Consider the following 19,145-nt stretch of genomic DNA (forward strand, 5'->3'; position numbering starts at 1 on the left):
TTCTAACCGTGGTTCTTGACGGGGGGTAGAAACGGGAGCAGAATGTGGCAAATCGTAAGCGCTGATATCGGTGGTCCGAAGAGCAAGACAGAAAGAGAGCAACAGAAAGGGAGAGAAAGAAAGCAGACAAATGCTTGGGTGCATTAGTTTTGCCGCGATGGGTTGAAGCTGTTTGAGTGCTTGTCAAGTTTATTTTATTTCTTTTTACATTGTGCGACGCCAGGGGTTTTGTGCAAAACCAAACTAGAAAACAACTACGCACAGACCTCGCAAGTCATTCTTTACTACTTTTTTGTGTATATACTAAAGTGTTGCCAGCAGTATGGGCCTCCTGGGACCACAGATGTCCGTTTCCATGCTCCGTCGTTTCGGAGCGACCAAAATGCATGGGTAGCCCTTTTCCTCTAGGTCATTATACAAGCTCTAGGAAGGCGGCGGAGGGGTGCCCCACCTGGTTGAAGGAGGTCTCCCTGAGGGTCTGGGGTCCCCTCTCCATCATGGCGTGCAGGGGCTCCAGGGTGGCGAACATGCCCTTGACGTTGCGCTCCCCAAAGTAGAGCCGGGAGGCCTCCTCCAGGCCCTCGTGCCACAGCTCGTGCCACAGGATGGCCACCCGGATCAGTTCCTCGCTCACCTGTTAGAAGAAGCATCCGGATACCGTCACATCTGCTAGCAACGCCCTTTTTTATCTCGAGAAGTAACACAACCTTCCTACGAGCAGAGCCGTGGGGCGCACAGAGGGCCAATTGTTGCAATTACGGAAAGGAAGCCACCAGAGGAGAATGTACAGATTGTGTCTGAACCCAAGTAAAGTGCAGCCTACCTAGTAACAGACTATATACACTACAAATGCTGTGACAAGTTTTTATTTCTATCTTTTCTTAATTTTGGGTAAATAGACAAATTCCTAAATTTCTTAAATGACGTATATCTAGGCTGCCTATATTCTGCTTCAACCAAAAACATCCGTCAATAAATTTCTAACACCAGTTGAAATCAAACATCACCGTTCGATTCGGTAAACAACTTCGTGAAATGAAGGCATTCACAGCAGGCCTGTGCGAACAGTAGATTCCGAGTTCGAAGCAAATCTGAAGCGAATAATGGTTTTGGCCGCATATTTAGAAACTGAATATCAGATAGTTGTTGCACCTTTCTCCTAGCCTTCCACTTCTGTTGCGTCACACTGTAACGAAAATACAGATGATGTCGTGACGCTTACATTTGTCCACTTCTAAACTCAGTCAATTTCAATCTAACTTTCTATCAAATGTAGCCTCAGAAAGTCCAAAGCCTACATTGGAGTGGCAAGTAAATAACGTATTCGACATACAATTACACCTGCAGACATTTCCAGCTACATACATATCTAATTGAGGAGATTTATGAAGCTTTTTGCTATAGGCAAATTCCTGTTTTTATTAATGAGAAAAATATGAGGAATTTTCTGTAAGAACAGCAAACAACAAACAATATGCGTGTCGTCCCGCTACAAAGGTCCCGCTCCTTTCCGAAAAGGGCTTTGTTGTTGGGGCACGGTACGGTCAATCCCACCTCCCGCGGTTGTGCCCATGGTTCCCCCAACTTTTGAGAATCCACCAGATTGAGCAAGAGTTTCCTATTTCCGGATTGGTCTTCCACTGGCACCGTAGACATAGAACATCCCAGAACATATGCCACCTGGGGGGGGAGAGGCACCCCCTGGGAAAGCAAGACAACGCTCAGACACGTCCGGCGCACAAACTGAAATGGCGCATGCCCACACGCAGGAACGCTGAGAACAACGTCAAAGTGCCAAACTACATTACCACCTTCTCATGGACAACGAGCGCCATCTCGGGGGAAGCGGAAACAAAAATAAATAAAAAAAACAAGCCCCAATTTTTGTGGTCCTTCGAATTTGGTGTACTTACGGAACAGATAGACTTGTATTAGTAATTTTGATATCATTCGGTTACGCATTATTAAATAATGCAAGAATGCCGAATTAGGCAATGTCAGCAATTTCAAGATGTTTATTTTTATATATCGTAAAATTTTTAGTTAAATATCTGTTTGGTTAAAAGTTGATAACATGTCAATGTCTCTAGAGCAAAAATGGCAAAGAGATATGTGCAATGGTTATCTCGTGGTTATTTTTTGAAAAATGGTGGAAAACTGCATGTATTCTCTACGGGGGCTTCTAAAGTGCGCCCCCTCTTAAATACACCAGGCGCCTGTCGCACTTCGAAGGTGTGCTTTCCTCCCAAGCACGCGTCTGCACCGCGGCAAAACGAGGTTCGTGGGATTGCGGTGTCAGCTCCATGGGTATTACTTCGCTGCGGTGCACCGGTGCTCGGTAAGAAGCTCGCTTAACGGGGCTAATTAAAAAATTATGAATATCGCAATTCGTCTCAAAGCGAATATAGAATTATTCGTTTTGCTATTCTGAAAATAAAATAGTTGCACAACCCTAGTTTACAGATATAAAATGAATCGCGGTGAAGAGCCCCAACTTGGCAACCAAAGGCAGCCCTCAAAGATGGGCTCACCGTGACGGCCTGGTTGACGAGCCTGGCGCTGTGCTCCCGCATGACGCCAAGCGCTCGCAGGGCTGCTCGGGTGCGAGCCGGCAGAGCCGACTTGGACGCAACCGTGAGGGGGTAGATGAGGGCCTGCAACAGACGCATAGAGCTCACACCGCGGGAAGCACAATGACGACGAAACTGCAACCGATGCAAAATAATCATTCGCACAAATGAATCTATTAACACACTCAAATAAACCGCATTTAATTACTCACGTCTACTATTCCTTGGCTATTACGGCAGAACTTACCAGACAAACTTGGTGAAACGTAAATATTTATTGTCGGTCGCACAAGCGACGGCATGCCAGACTGTTGCGAGCTAAAGAAAAATTCACAGTAATCATGTTCACAAACACTGGAGAGCACAGAATATCTTGCTAATGAGCTGGGCACATGCTATGTGTTGCGACGTCACGAGGTAACAGGACTGCTATGTCACATGCCGTCATGGTGTCACGACATCCCAGTGTAACATGGCATCACAATGTCACGTGATGTCACAGTAACTTGACTTCATGACGTCACATGACGACATGACATCACGAGACATCGTATGAAACCACGGTTACGTAGGCGTGACATTAAGTGACTCCATGATGTCGTGCGACATTGTGACGACAGAACATCCAGATAATGCCAACATGACACCATGTCACCGTGACATTGTCATAACATCAGTCAATAAAGTGACGCGACATCACCGGGTTGTGCGACATTACGGTGTCAGGACGTCAGTGTCTATGTGACGTCACTGTGCTTCACGACGGTTCTTCATGATGGTCTGCTCGTAGGCTTCGACTAATAAAACAAATTCTGTGTTAAGAAAATTCCAGGACACTCGAGGCTGCTTACGTGTAGGAAGGTGAAAGCATTATAGTACCGCAGGAGAAATATTTTTGAGTAACGTTTCTACACCTATTAAAGTTTACAACGATGTATAGGATGACATTGAGGACAACGTCCTAGAGATCGACATCAAGTATGACATATAGAACGACCTCTAGAACGACGCCGAGGATGATCTCTCAGATCCTACCGAGGACGACGTCGAGAATGACGTCTAGAGGACGACGTCGAGAACGACGCCTAGAGGACGTCTAGGATGACCTCTAGTACGACGTCTCGGACGACCTCAAGAACGATGCCTAGAGAAAGAAGTCTAGGAATACCTCAGGGACGACACCTAGTCGACGATATCTAGGATGACCTCAATATGTCATCCTTAAACATACGATTGAGTGACATGTGCTTGATGACATATTAGAGCGCAGCTCTTAGGCACCCGTTTCCGGCTTGAGTGGCGCCGCCGTCGGCGTAACCGTGAGGTCACGTGACCCCCCCAGGTCCAAAAATCACGTGACCCCCCCCCCCCCTCCCCCCCCGAGATCACGTGACCCCCGTGAGGGGAGGAGGAGAAAGGAGGGGAGCAGGGAGGATGAGCACGGGGGACGAATCCGAATTTTCATTACTCCGAAAAATGATTTTAAAAGACTTTTACCTCTTGTCCCTCGGCTGACTTCGAACCAGAGCCCTTTCGTTCAGGAGTAGCAGGCAGGATAACGAGGGAGGAGGAGGGAGGAGGGCTATACCCTCCCTTCAGTACTCTCCCCTCCTCCTCCTCAAGAGCTGCGCTCCAATTCGGCATTACAGGGAGTTGTAAACGGCTTTGACTTTTTTAAAGAGCATGTTACCTACATATACTGCCTTTCATTTCTTTGAATGGTGACACCGGTCATGGGACAGGGATGCTAGAATACCCGGAATCCTGATACCGACTGTGCGTCGTAAGATTATTTTTATGGCCATCTTTCGGGCACAACGACGCCACTCTTTCGCTTAATAGGACAAGTAAGGCTTCTGCCTTAAGGCGTGCATGCAGCGAACGGAGTGGAGGGAGCGTCCCACCTGGGGGTGCTTGCGGCCAACCTCCCCGAGCAGCTCGTGGACGAGGCTGGCCACCAGGGCGCGGGGGGTGTCCAGTCGTGCAATGAGCTGGGGGATCACCTGCAGCCAGGTCTCCATGGGGGCCCGGTTCACCCGCTCCGCCAGGGCCCCGTTCACCTCCGGCCAGTGGCCGTAGTCAAACCACAGGGTCAGCAGCCTGGCCGAGGGGCGAAAGAACCGGGTTTCAAATGCAGCGGGACATTAAGGCCGCATTCTAATGGAAGCTACGGTCACCGACACGACGGGAACTGCAGGGAGGTCCTTCGGTTGTCTTGCCAGCAGTGAGAGCTTCCTACCTTGGTTAACGCCTTGAGCATGCACGCACGACCAAAGCGAGGTGAAAGGCAATTATGCTGGAGGCATCGAGAAAGAGACGCCCTGTCGTCACATCGGCGACTATGACTCAGATTTTTTGTGCATGCACGGCACAATGAGGTAGAGTACAGTGGAGAGGGTAACGCAAGTGCAGAGGGTAGAGCTATCCTTTTCACATTTGCACCTGAAGTCGGGGGGAAGTCCTTGCTTTGGCCAGGTTTCGAAATAATTGCGCGCACATTGGCCGATTTTTACATGTCGGGAAAACAAAATGTGGGTGCTTCCCTAAGTTTATGAACCACTTCCGGAACTTTACAAAACGTATGTTGCGGCAAGTAAAGAGGACTTTGTTTTAACGGGTGCTTTGGTTGCAAAAATAGTTGAGCATACACACTCCTGCTTGTGTCCTTCAAAGCACCGCACCCCACATCTTCTAAGATTCAAGCAGGCATAGCAAATAACTATCGAGTAATTTGTTGCTTAAGCTGCAAAGCATGTGCGGCATAACAATCAAATGCAACCCCTTCAATTTTAGTGATGTCAAAACTGTGCAAAACACAAAAGAAAAAAAGATCAGTCTTGTGTTCATTTACAGTACCATCGCAGCGACACGTCACGGCAAAGTCGTTGGGCATCAGAGTCACGACCATGTGACGCGGGGTCTTGACGGCACAGTTTTAACTGGCTCGGTTCTCACTGTTCTACCTGCGGTGAACGGCGAGACGCGTCAGCGTTGCCACCAGCGCATCTTTCAACATCTCATAACAAGTGCGATGTAAGCCTGCGGCGACGCCAAGACAATCACATCTGCCGCTTTGCAGCATCCTCTCAACAACCTTCAGCGCATCTGCCGCTTGTGGTGCGCATGACGTCGTCATCAGTGGAGATCCACTGATGACGACGTCATGCGCAGGTCCTTCTTCTAGGAAAGGGATACAGCTGAACACTTTTAATTGGGCGGTGGCTAGTGCCACCCAGCTGAAGTTGTTAATTTCAACGACCAACTCTAACTAAATTTAGAATTAAGAATGATGAAATATTTTCTATAGCGATGTCACGGCAACTGCAGCAATCTAGCAGGCACTGCACGGGACTCCTACGCACACCTTTGCTCCACAAACATCGCATATGAAAAGAACTGTCAAAGCTAGGGTGCCTTCGTGTGTACTCTGCTTAGGGTGATGACATCTGACCATTTTGTTCCAAACGCTTTTGTTTATTTTTTGTTCTGGAGCGTGCAAAGGCGCACCTACCAGCACGAGCTCCTGGCGTTGACGGTGCTACGGCGGGATTTTGCCTATCGGCTATTTATTTCTTCCTATTTTTTCAGAGAGAGTGTGCTGTTGGCACCGGGTACTGCGAAAAATGGCATCTCCCTAAACAGAAGGACATTGAGGCACACTGGTCAATGCTGCGGTGTAGCTCGGTGGTAATGTGCTCGCTTCACACGTGGTGGACCGAGGACCAAATTTTGCGGGTGTCGGGCGATCTCTTTCGAGGATTTGGCAACATCGATGACGGATGACCCTATGCCCTACTGCGCCAACTACAACGTCGACAACGGACACCATTTCCAAGGGTGGGAAGAACCCACAACAGCTACTGCTGTAACAAAAAAAAGGGTCTACTTGGATGGGGATGTCTGCAACTCTATAAACAACTGGAAACTCACCTCAGTGTGTCTTGAAGAGTGCTGCCGTGAGATAGAGCAATGGAGCGAAAGAAACCCTGTACGGCGGGCACCGTGTACTCCTTGATGTGCTGCGCCGTCTGCAAGAGATAGAAGAAATGACGGATGCATCCCAACTATACAGACAATGCACAGCTCCACAAGGTTGCACAAAATGCAGCAATAAATTTTCACTGTCTTTTTCATAAAGCAAATAAGTGACAGAAAACTACCACTAAAAAAAAACTAAAGTCCCCAACCAAAGTTGGTATTGCATTCAGCAAAAAAAAAAAAAAATTTCAGAGTAGGACCCAAAATAATATTACGTCGACGATTCAATCTATGTGGCTTTACTCTAGTCATAAATATTTCATGTAGATTACAAGATGGCACACTTGCTTTATTACTTTCTTTTGATGGGAACAGCTTGTACCAAGATAAGCGTTTTCAAAAACAGTGGTGCAAAGTAAGCGAGTGACTTCGAATAAAACACCACACTAGAGATGGTCATTCGTTCCCTATTCTTCTGCATTAGGTGCAAGAACCGAACACACTGCTTGATCATTCATATCAGCAGTTACTTTGAACAAGACTTGATTCACATTCAAATGCAGCCTATAAAGCAATGTCTGTGCTTCAAATGTGGTGCAATGCAGCATGCCATACCTCAATGTCACACAGTGCACATTTTTGTGGTGTCAATGGTGATGGAATGTTCTAGAAGTTTCCTAGATTCCAATTCTTTTTTTATCACCCAGACTACATGGTTTTCGCAAATCACTGTCCTACGCAACTCAACTTCTTACTTTTAATAATGATCTTTTCTCCATCCTTGACCATGGATCTCAGGTTGATTACGGCTTTCTCAACTTTTGCAAAGCCTTTGACAAAAGTACTTCACAAACTATTGTTTTTTAAGCTTGATAAACTTAATATTGATTCTAAAGATTTGTCCTGGATTAAAAGTTTTCTAACTAATCAATAACATTTCTTACACAAATGAAGAGAATTCTTCAGTCCTGTTACCTCCGGTGTCCCCCAGGGGTCCGTTTTGGACCCGTTCTGTTTCTTATTTATTATTAATGAATTCCCAATGTGTGTCATCCCATATTAGCTTATTTGCAGATGAATGTATAATATAACGTGAAATTACTAATGAACCCGATACGGCACTTCTTCAGGCTGACTTATGCGCGGTTTTGGAATAGTGTAGCACTGTAGCTAATGGCAAATGACTCTCAATGCTAACAAATGTAAAGCTATGAGGGTGTCTTGTCGTAACATGTCCTCATCACCATACTCAATTTGTAAAAGTAAGCTCACATTTGTAACTTTATTTAAGTATCTTGGTGTTCACATCAGTCCTAACCTATCGTGGGAAACTCATTCTGGTCGTATAATCAGTAACACAAATTTAATGCTTGGATATTTAAAAAGAAACTTTTCTTTAACACCTGTGTGACAAACTTCTGCTGTATAAGACTTTGATACATTCAAAGCTGGAATATGGTGCAGCAATCTGGGATCCCAGCCACTCAATGCTTGTAACAAACACTGAAGCCCTGCAAAATCGCGCTGCACGTTTCATAGTCTGTAACTATCATCGCACCACAATGTTTCATCTATGAAAACCACCCTGTCCCTGTCTCTTCAATCCTCACGCCGTAAAACATCTCGCTTATACCTCTTTCATAAAATTTATCCTTCCATTACTTCTCTGAAAAACAAACTATTCATTAGCCCCTCTTTCGTTTCTCCCCGCATTGATCAGTCTTAAAGTTGGCATACCTCATTGTGAAACTTCAGCTTGCATCGACTCTCCCATCCCCAGAACGTCGTCTCAATAGAACCACCTTCCCGCATCATTTGTAACTATTCCAACAACTGTTTTATTTAGAAAATCACTCACTACTCACCTTTGCTAAGATTATGCCAGACTACCTTTTATAACCAAATTGCCTTGTTTGCTTGAATTTTTTAGTGAACATATATATTGTGTGTCCACCCCCTCTGAAATGCCCCTGGGCCCTGAGGGTAATGAAAGAAACAAATAAATAAAAGAGCAATAGGAAAAGTAAATTATCATCAAGAACACAACATTAGCTTATTGCTATACACATTAGAGAAATCAGTGACCGAGTGGGCTAGAGCCCACCGGTTCGGAGCACGTGGAGCGAGAGCTTGCGCTGCAGAACACAGGGATCCTGGGTTCAATCCCCACCCCTGTTCGTTTCGATCTGGATAAGCGTCGTACCGGAGTGCGGTTGTGCATCACTACTGCGTGGTGCACGTTAAAGACCCCAGGCTAGCGGTGCTACTGCACTGGCTAAATTGCTCTACAGCGTAAACCAACGTCGCTACATCTCAAAGGCAGACAGACCTTGTGTTGTCTAAACACTAACATTACATCTTTTTTTTAAAGCAGAATGTGTTTTATTAGTTGATTTCCATGGAGTTCTGAAACGTATGGCTGTAAAGGCCAGCTGCAACGAAAAAGCCACACCGAAAATCGTTACGCCCATAAGCAAGCATATTCAAAGATTTCAGTCGTCAGGCAGGATTTGCACTCGCCACCTTGAGATTGTGGGCGAAATACTTTGCCAACCAAGCTATCCGGGGTCGGAGGTTCGAGCAAGCAAAAGCAGTAGGGCTGTGCGAATAGTGGATTTTGAGTTTGAATCGAATTCGAAGCGAATAGTGATTTTGGCCGAATATTTTCGAATTGAATATAGAATACTGGCCGTTCAAAAATCTTGACCGTTTTAAGAGGGAAATTTAGAAAAATACTTCCGAACTGGGCTTTTCACGCTGTCGTTCAAGTCCATCCTGCCAACCAACCTAGCTTTCACCATTTTGACAATGTCGATGTCATTCACTCACCTTGTCGCTGCAATGATATAATATTCTTTCAAAATGTTATAGTTTAAGTGTTTTGAAAGGGTGTCTATGAGTTTTCTAGTTTCTGAGCAATTATGCAGGTTATGAAAAATTTCTAAAGGTGTTTATTTTTACCCTTAGTTTGTTTTTCTAGCTTTATGTCTGGACCCGGGGGCCGGTGGTGGTGAAAAAAGAGTGCTGGCGACCAGGGCACCTAGATTGGTAAAGATGGCGGCGGCATCTCTGGAGTTTGTTGCTCGGTTTCTTTTGCCCGTTATTAAAAAAGTTAATTAAATGACTATGATGAATATATTTGAAAGTTCCCGCCATAACATTTATATCGTTTTGCCGAACGTGTGAGTATATTCTTGATATTAGAAATCGTTCCTTACGGATTTTTAGACGGTAAACAAACTTGCGACCTTGAGTTTGCCAACACTTTGAAAAGCACAAATATTACAACTGCTCTGGACTCAACTATCGAATACAGTAATATTCGAAACTACTATTCGAAAATTCGAATATTCGCACAACACTAAAAAGCAGTCATTTGCGGGGCGTGAAAATGCGCAGTCGCAATCTCGCAGTGTGTCAGAAATAAGGAGAATCTTTGTTAGGCACTGCTGTTCAGATGCCCTTCTCTTCTCTCCCGGAAGGCCTATCACACATTCTGTGCTTACCAGTCCTTATCAGCATAATGAAGCTCGAATATTTTTACAGCGAACATGTTATGGGCTGGAGTCTGGGGAAAAATGCGTCCTCACATGTCAACAGAAAACTCCCCATTGGTCGTGGCAAGCATGAATAAATACAAATAAAAAGATGGGGTAACTAGCATGAGTCAGCCTTCCTTAGCATTATTAGATAGTGAAGTCCTGATCCCTTCTTATCATCTCTAGGCCTCGTCCTAGAAGTTGTCCTTGAGGTCGTCCTCGAAGTTGTCCTAGAGGTCGTCTGAGAGGCCGTCCTAGAAGTCGTCCTAAATGACGTCCTAGATGTTGTCCTTAGGCACCGTCCTTGAGGTCGTCCTCTAGGCATCATCTTCGAGGTCGTCCTAGACGTCATCCTCTAAGAATCATACTCAAAATTCATGTGAAGATGGATGGCCTCTACAATGTTTTATGGTTGCTTCATTGGGACTATTTTTGATGCTTGGGCAGGATAGGATGGTAAATGCACCGTAGCACCAGAAACTCACCAGGCCCGTGCGCTGCGACTCCCCCATGTAGCTGGCCATCTCCCCGCTCCCATGCTGCTGCCCCTGCTGCGCCTGCAGTGGCCCGCTGGCATTGCCACACTGCTGGGCCTGGTGCTTGAAGAACAGCACGGCCTCGAAGTTCATGTAGGCCCACGCGTGCCACGCCTGTGCCCCGAAACAAAATCGGAATTGCATTGAGAAGCAGATTGACGGGGACAAGCATGGATGCCCTGCAATGTTTTTAAGACCTCCGGATGCAAGATCAGACCGTCCTACGCAGAACTGCAATGTCACCCGATCACGTGGTGCAGCGTTGCACGTGGCGCGGCGTTGCACAAAACTCGACGTGGTCACGTAACGTAATGTCACTTTACACTACAACTTGACAACCAGTGTTACTAGATTCACCAACGTTGCTTACACCACATCATGAGGCAGCACATAAGGCCACTGATACCGTGACTTTCCATCCCGAGTCATGTGACTTGGTGTAACGTGACACCGAGACATCATGCAACCCGACGTAATATGATGTCAGGTGACTAAGGTGCCACGCATGCAAGTTAGCTTCCGTTAGGATGCAATTCTGCATTAAAACGGTGCTGAATTTTGCGGCAAAAGGGCGACTGGCACTTCCAAGCTTAAAGCAGTGCCCCATCTGAAACCTAGAAGACACACAATAAACCAAGGGGTTTGTGGCTTTTTCTATCCCTTAACTGCACCAACACTTCTGTTTGTAAAATTCCTTGCGTGAGCTTGAACACTTTGCCATTTTCCACTTCCCCGACTTTCGTTCGTGAAAAAAAGCCTGGCGGAAAAGCGGAGTCGAGAAAGGCTGACTACCTATTCATGAAGAAAGAACCAAGTGGAGTTTGAAACAAGTTAGAGAACAATAGCAAATTTACAAATGTACTGTGAGGTTGAACGTTTGTTGCCACGATAGACGAATGAACGTCGGAAAACATTTTGAAGTACAGAAAGCTTCAGACTATCATAACATACTGCAAGGCCTATGTGGTACGCGGTACTACGCAGAGTACCCCTGAGAGTTCGCCTTGCTCCCCAATGACTGCAGTCATTCCTGCCCTTGAGTAAGGCATTTTCCCGTTCGAGCACTACAGTAAAGACCAGGGGTGGCCAAGCTGGCCTGGCCGGAGAGCCGCAAACAAAACCACGGAACTCCTAAGAGCCGCGGGGGGCGGGGCAAACTTAACTTTGGTTTAGAGTCTGACTGTACGTAGGGGGGCACAAGGCTGTACGACTGTACGTATGGGAGTACAAGGCTGTCAAACTGCAAGCTGCAGTGTGCTTTATTTTGAAATCCTTTCTTTTTTTTTTTTTTCATGGGGAAATGCGGAAAGGGGTGAAGGGGGGGTCTCCTTACGAGGGATCCGCGAGCCGCACTTGGACCAACAAAGAGCCGCATGCGGCTCGCGAGCCGCTGTTTGGCCACCCCTGGTATAGACCACTTACAGCGTAACCACTTATAGTGCAGGACCGGGTATCACGCGGCTTTTTTAAACCACCGGTTCGCCTCCCATAGAACTCCATGTAATTACATACCGCTTAAAATGCAGGCGCGCGAAGGGAAATACCGGTTATAGTGCGGTTTTCGGAACAGCCCGGCGACCGCGCCGACTGACCGACGCAGAGAGCACGCTTCCCTGTGCGACACTAGATAACGGTGCTAGCCGCAAGCGGCACTCGCAGGGCAAGGAGGTTGCTCGAAGAGGCGGGCAAAAGCGGAGAGAGAGGCTTCATTGCCATAGCGACAGACGGATGCACGCACGTTTCATTCACGTGCGTGCGTCCCTCCGCTGCGTTGGAAAGGTTGGAACAGGCACTGGTTGGAAACAACCGGAACGACAGACCAATCGCAAATCGAGAAGACGTGTTCGCGCGCGTTGCATGCCGGTCGCGTGCTGGCTTCTTCTATCCGCAAACATGGCGTCGGTTGTGATCGTCGTCGTAGACGGCGTGGTGGAAGCTCATCGTTCCGCGTAAAAACGCTATCCTTGACTGTGAATTTTCGTTGTGTGTCGCTATGATAACCCAGCACGTACTAGAAGGGAAGATCCACCTACTCGTGCGGCGATGTCGTGGCGGCACTCTCAAGACGGCAGAAACGCCCGTGTCGTCGTGTTCGTTTACTCCGACTACAGTGGTGATTTCTAAGAATTTGTTTTTTCGAACATCGCCCGGATTTCTTATTTGCAGCATTTCAAGCCTGCGCTCAAGTTGAAGGTATTACTGGCGCGTACCGTATAAAGGATGCGAATTTTCACGCGTTTTCATCACTGGAGAAAAGTGATTAAGGTTAGCAATCCTGAACGCTCGCAACGTCCGTCCGCAACCCGCGACGCCGTTAAAAGGCTGCGCCAGGCAAAAGTCGCTCATTTCTTTCAAAATGTGTGACACACTTGAGAGAGAAGTGTAATAGTCTGGTGAAATAAAGACTTTCCTCAAACTAAGCTTTATTTTTCATCTAATATAAAATAAATTGTTTTACAAAGGTAAGTTGTCTCATGGCATGTATTTTGGCCTGAAAAATTGATGTTTTGGTTATAGCGCGGTACCGCTTATAGTGTGAATTTTCGCGACTCCCGCGACATATGTTATATGCGGTCCACACTGTATTTAAGCACACCTGAGCCATCCCTTGATGGAAAACTATGAGCCAAACGCTCTCAGTATGAGCATTATTGTCAACAAGACCTGCAGGCTTCTACACTCCTTTAGTGCATAAATGTGCAGACAGAGAAAGTTCCTTGGTTGTCACTCGAGGCGGATGAGTAATTCCTCGAGATAGGAAAGCTTGACGACCCCCGATATGCTGAACAGTAGCGCACCGTTGCTTTACAGACAGTTTTGTTTTCTTAAGTGACAAAGTGGGAAGTTACGCACAATTAGAGATAATATAAACAATGGTGCGAGTGTGTATCATAAAACCGACCCACTCATTCTGACTTTAAGGGAAGTTAGCATTCGAAAATCGAGTTACTTGCATTTGGACAAGTCAAAAGGTGCGAAGGGCTGAACTTAGATGACAATAGTGATCGTTTATATTACAGCACAGAAGATCAATCACTAGACAAAGGTTTTCCTTTTCTTTCATACGCATGATAGCAGTGTGGCATATATGACAACAAATGCCTACATTAGTGGATGAGGATCCAACTTAAGCAATGGCTGCAACTGCTCATAAGCAAACCAAAAGTAAAAGTTACAATGACATATACCGTAAAATACTGGGCCAGAGCCCACTCAAATTTCGAGATAATCACGAAAAAATGGGGGATGGGCGCTTGTCCGGTCATCAATTTTACATATATCAATGTACCGAGAATATTTTCTCAGATCGTACAAATTTGGGAATGGGCGGTTAATGTGGAATGGGCGGATGCGCGGTATTCTACAATAGTGCTATTTTTTCACAAAAAGATAAATTTGAACCACCTAAAAAAAATTAAAAATAACCAAGAAAAGATTAGACAAAAAGAGAAATTCACCTTGTACCAGTTGTTGTCGTGCTCAGTAGCCAAGTGGTAGTAATGAAGGATCATGGGAATGGAGTTTTCGTTGATGCCTTGCACACACTCCTCCCACTGGCCCAGCTTCAGGTAGCACCTACATTTCATCACAAAGGCAGTTACACATCATGTGCACCCTTACATCCTTCCCAAAGACATCGAACATAACGTGACAACCACGTCCAAATGAGCTAGCTCACTCCGTTGCACTTTAAATGCGAGTGCAGCAGAAGCTACAAGAGCGGGCTACGGGCTTTCAGCGTTTCTGCTAAGCGTGCGTGCTTGACCGGTGCAGGCATCGTTTAGGCAAACACTGTGGTGCCTTGAGCTTTGGCTTAGCCTGCACACAAAGTGAAACAAGTTACAGCAACTACTCTAGAAGACACAAGTTCAAAGTAGGCTATCTCGAAAAATGAAACCAATGGAAGGAAACCCTCCTGCTCAATTCCATCGAGTAGGATTCTACTCGATGGAAACCTTCCATCGAGTAGAATCCTACTCGATGGAAGAAAACAATTCCACTTGCAAACTCTATTCCGCGCAAGGCATGTGCCAACGCACGACATTAAGAATACCGTCACCGGCACTCCAATTTCTCGAGTCGCAAGTGTGGAAGGGGAGAGCCAGGAGAAAGAAAGGAAGAGAGAAAAGAGAAGAAAAAGAGAGATAGAGAGGCTCCAAATTAACGCAGAATGCGTCATATGACTGACAACTAACCGTTTCTTACTCCAGTGATGGAACCAGAAAATGCGACTGCCAGCCGAATGCTGACACGACGCTCGTCTCCTCACCGATTGGAAACAAGTGCCAGCCATGTGTCTTACTCCAAAATGTGCGAGTTACTTCCGTGTGTCACATCATGTGATCAAATATAGAGAAGCGGGCGATGCTGCATAATATTCTCTGTTACCACCGCCTTTGCCTCAATAGTAGGAAAAAGGGGTGATTTTACAGCGTCAACCGTACTGGGCGAGTGATGGGTTTGCAAAAACGAAGGGATAATGTGCGCATTTATCGCGGGTGGCTTTGGCACCAGGGGGAGGGCAAGTACAGCAGTGGTACCCTTGCCCTCTTGCCGATAATTGTTGTGGTTGAGGCACGGCGCGTTTGGCCAATTGCAATTGCACTGGGGGTCGTGTGATCGCCCTCCTCGCCACCTGCTCTTTTTCTTTTTCGGTAGCCCATTCTCTCGGCACCCTAAGCCTTTGTGCGCGAGAATGGAGTGGCCGAAATCTATGCGGAGCATGCAGAATGTACCCGTGAGAGAATGTCGTTGATGTGTAGGCGCCGACGGTTTCACCCTGGGTGTAAGGATGAAACCCATCCGACATCAAGATCGTGCTGTGTGTGAACGTGAAGCTATACATAGGAGAGAATGTTACCGGGCAAAGAATGGAAACGCTCATACAACCAAGCAATTTGTGCGGTGCGTCTGCGAGAATGTGTTCGGTGCTAGCTGTTCTGCGAGTGATCAGTTGCGGTTTACGCAAGACCTGGTGTCTTTGCCGGTGGCCCACCACAAGGTTCTTCAGTTGTCGTACCGGACAGTGACCGAACTGCGTTATATTAACGCGATACGTGCCTATGCAGTGTTTGTGCATAGGCACGTAACGATCACTGCAAGATGCACAAAAAAAGTTAATGAAACGTCGCATCACTGCACGATGCAACACCGCCGAAATTTCCACTCAATCATGACGCAATATTATTGGAATGTCGCACCAGCCGACGCCGTCCATTCGCATCGCGTTGCGTGATCGTACGAGCAAATATTTTTTCCCTTGAAAATGAGAAATACAGACAAGTTTAATACCTGTAGTCAAGAGACAACATGGCAACACGCGTGGAAGTCGTCTCACCTCGCCAGCAGCTTTTGGTGCTCTGTCCTTTGCGGGCTCTCGTCCGGAATGGGGACGCTCACGTGGTTCAGGTTGGCAGTAGCGGGAAACGTCGTTTGCACAAAGTGGTGCAGCTGTCTCAGTGCATTCTCCTGCGTCACATTTGCACAACCCACGTTCGTATAATGATGCGCGCTGTCACAGGCTTCACATGTCTCTGTTGGAAGCTAGAACCAATTTTTTCAACCTGAGGTAGTCACTGACAGCAGTGAAACAGACAGGTTTATACATAAGCAGTGCAAAGGACAGACAAGGACGACTAGTGGAATGCTCACAACTGGTGCTTTAAAGGTCCCCTGAAAAGAAAAAAAAAAGTTTTTTCAAACAGTCTGGTTGAGACACGCGTGTCAAAAACTAAATTTTAAGCGAGATGTGACTTAGTTGGCAGTCACCTCTCTTTCCACTTGTTTTCTCTCTCGGCATTTCGGGCGCGTGGAGGAGAGGCGGATTGGCTTCGCTTTCACGACCAAGATAGTCATTCCGGAATGACCCGTGACGTCATGGACTTTGCGCACAGGATTTCAAATAAATCTCTTGCCGTCATTATTGCTCTAAAAATTTTTTTTTTTTTGCGTAAAATTTATTTTTTGACACGCGTGTCCTGCTCAGACTGTTGGGCAGGACATTTTTTTTCTTTTCAGGCGCCTTTTAATGCAGTCACAAGGAAGAGAAAGAAGAAGTGAGGGTAGTTATAACCAAAAGATGGATATGAACGAAAGTGAAACTGTAACTGCATTAAATGCCAGTTTCGAGCATGGCTCTTGTCCAGTCTCTTTGTTCTTGTCTGTGCTTTGCACTATTTATGTTTAATATGCTTAAAAAAATGAAAGACGTTATACAATTCTCTGTAATGCCAAATTAGAGCGCGGCTCTTGAGGAGGAGGGAGGGTATGGAGGAGAGGATATGTCCCTGGTCCCCCTCCATGCCCTCCCCTCCTCCTCTCCTGCTCCCCTCTTATTTAGCGGAAAATTTTTGCTAAATTAAGCCAAAATATTCCCGCTAAATTTAGCGAGAAATTCACCAACATTTTCCCGCTAAATCTAGCGGGAAATTTAGCAAAAGTTTCCTTGCTAGTTTAGCAGGGAAACTGAATAGGTGTTGAGGTCACGTGACATCAATTTCTCCGCTAAATTTTCATTAAGTTTTTCTACTAAATTTAGCGTGACGTCATGATGACGTCACCCCATAATCATGTCACGCGTGACGTCACTGTGCCTGGTGTGTCGTGGCATGACGTGTGCCGCGTGGCGTTGTATGGCGTGGCGTGGCGTGGCATGGCATGTGGCACGTGGCGTGGTGTGGGATGGCATGGCGCATGCCTAGTGGCGTGGGAGGTGTGGCGGAATATCCATTAAAGTTTTCCCGCTAAATTTAGTGGGAATATTTCCCCACTAAATTTTGCAGAAAAATTTCCTTGCTAAACTTAGCGAAAAAATTTCCCGCGTAATTTAGTGAAATATTTTCCCGCCAAATTTAGTGAGAAAATTTTATCCTCGTGATGTCACGAAGGTAATGGGGAAACGTCTCATAACGCAACACGCGGTGACGCCGACGTTGCTCAACCCAGAAGCGGGCGCCTAAGAGCTGCGCTCTAAAACTAGCCCACCTTAATATTTTAGAAAAAGACAGTGCTTGACAGATTTTAGCACTGCCATTATTTCTAGCTCTCAGGAGCTCACTGATCACACAGATGCAACTTGAAAGACAGAGGTGTGGGACATCATCACTGTATTCATTGCACTAACTTAAGAAATCCTAAATGAACGCATACCCACAGTGAAAAAAAAAGAAGAAAAATATAGATTGGGCAATCTATCAAAATGAGGCGGATATCTTTGCAACAAAAACGAGTGAAACACACGTGGGCAGCTTGCCACAGATTCACGCGATGTGGGAAGCGATATCGCGAACGCAGCCAACTAGCATTTCACGGTGCTGTTTCTTAGTTATTTTATTTTATTTTATTTAGAACATATTGTGGGCCTTTTAATTGGGCCCCTGCAGGTGTGGGGTAAAAAACGCCAAACAATAACCCTTAGGAATTACCTAAAAATAAGATCACATTTCATTGACTCAAATAAACAGGCACATTAAAAATAAACACAAACAAAAACAATGTAAAACATTGTAACCAGATGACCATCAGTCTCTCAATCACACAGCATTGACTCCTTGACGCTGATGCAATATGAACTCGAAGAACGTTATTGACAGAATTGATCAATCTATGCAAAAAGCAATTTTCTGCATAATTTCAACCTCCATTAGGAATGGCCCCTGCATGCCAACAAGTAACAAAAAAAAAAAAAAAACTTTTTTACAAACGAGTACAGACGTTGGGTGACGCCAACTTGCACGAGCTAGCTGACAACAGTGACGGTTATGAAAGACACGCAGTTGCATGCCTCTCCAGCTGTTTGCTGGGTGGAAAAACCTGTTGCCCAACGTGCACCCTCAATTGCAAGCATGCCACCAATGATTTTGACGCAGGATGTGTTGTATAGGTCATTTTCTATGAGAAAATTTTTGTGACCAAGAGTCATAACAAGCGTTATGAACGAGTGGCAATCTGGGAGCGTTACACGCAATAGGATTATATCTATAAAGTTTGAGTACCGGCAGTGCTTGAACCTGGGTCGGCGCAACTGCCGTCGCACCGACCCAGGCAATATAGCCAGTGAGCTACTGGCACAGCTGGTCTGGAGGGGTAAATTCTTTTATTTGAATGCAAACGTGCCGACGAGAGCAACAAGTTTTAGATGCAAATAATAAAATAAAATAATAAATAAAACAAATAAAAGCAAAGAAATAAGAATTTAGTAAATATAAAAAAATACAATAAAATATTAAAAAAAAACAAATATAATATTAAAAATTAAAATAAATTAAAATACCAAAATAAAGAAACGAAAATGAAAAATAAATATAAAGTAAAATGAATATGATAAATACAAAATAAAATATAAATAAATCAAAAGAAAGATAAATAGGTAATAAAAGGGCTGGAAAATCTAGCCCAAACGACCCAAGGGGCGTTTTTTGTGCAGGATCCATTCTGTGGTCTTTTGACAGTACGATCAAGCCTGTGTAATTCTCATCTTACCATTCTTAGCAACTGCCGACGCACATCACTAGGAGTGGCAG

The 19,145-nt window shown here is 45.6% G+C and overlaps 1 protein-coding gene across 1 annotated transcript in view; it reads right to left on the bottom strand.

Annotated features, from left to right (window-relative positions):
• The window catches only part of LOC115318379 (serine/threonine-protein kinase mTOR), a 164,453-nt gene that overhangs the window by 36,725 nt on the left and 108,583 nt on the right, over window positions 1–19,145 (bottom strand). Inside the window, exons 35-41 of the mRNA XM_042290961.1 lie at window positions 15,962–16,092; window positions 14,082–14,199; window positions 10,573–10,737; window positions 6,501–6,598; window positions 4,475–4,670; window positions 2,532–2,654; window positions 452–634 (exon numbers count right to left, since the gene is read on the bottom strand). Of these exons, the coding sequence (XP_042146895.1) occupies window positions 452–634; window positions 2,532–2,654; window positions 4,475–4,670; window positions 6,501–6,598; window positions 10,573–10,737; window positions 14,082–14,199; window positions 15,962–16,092 (1,014 nt within the window). The remainder of the gene's footprint in view (window positions 1–451; window positions 635–2,531; window positions 2,655–4,474; window positions 4,671–6,500; window positions 6,599–10,572; window positions 10,738–14,081; window positions 14,200–15,961; window positions 16,093–19,145) is intronic.

Source organism: Ixodes scapularis, unplaced genomic scaffold (assembly GCF_016920785.2).
Source record: "Ixodes scapularis isolate PalLabHiFi unplaced genomic scaffold, ASM1692078v2 PGA_scaffold1__304_contigs__length_218370807, whole genome shotgun sequence".
Classification (NCBI taxonomy): Eukaryota; Metazoa; Arthropoda; class Arachnida; order Ixodida; family Ixodidae; genus Ixodes; species Ixodes scapularis.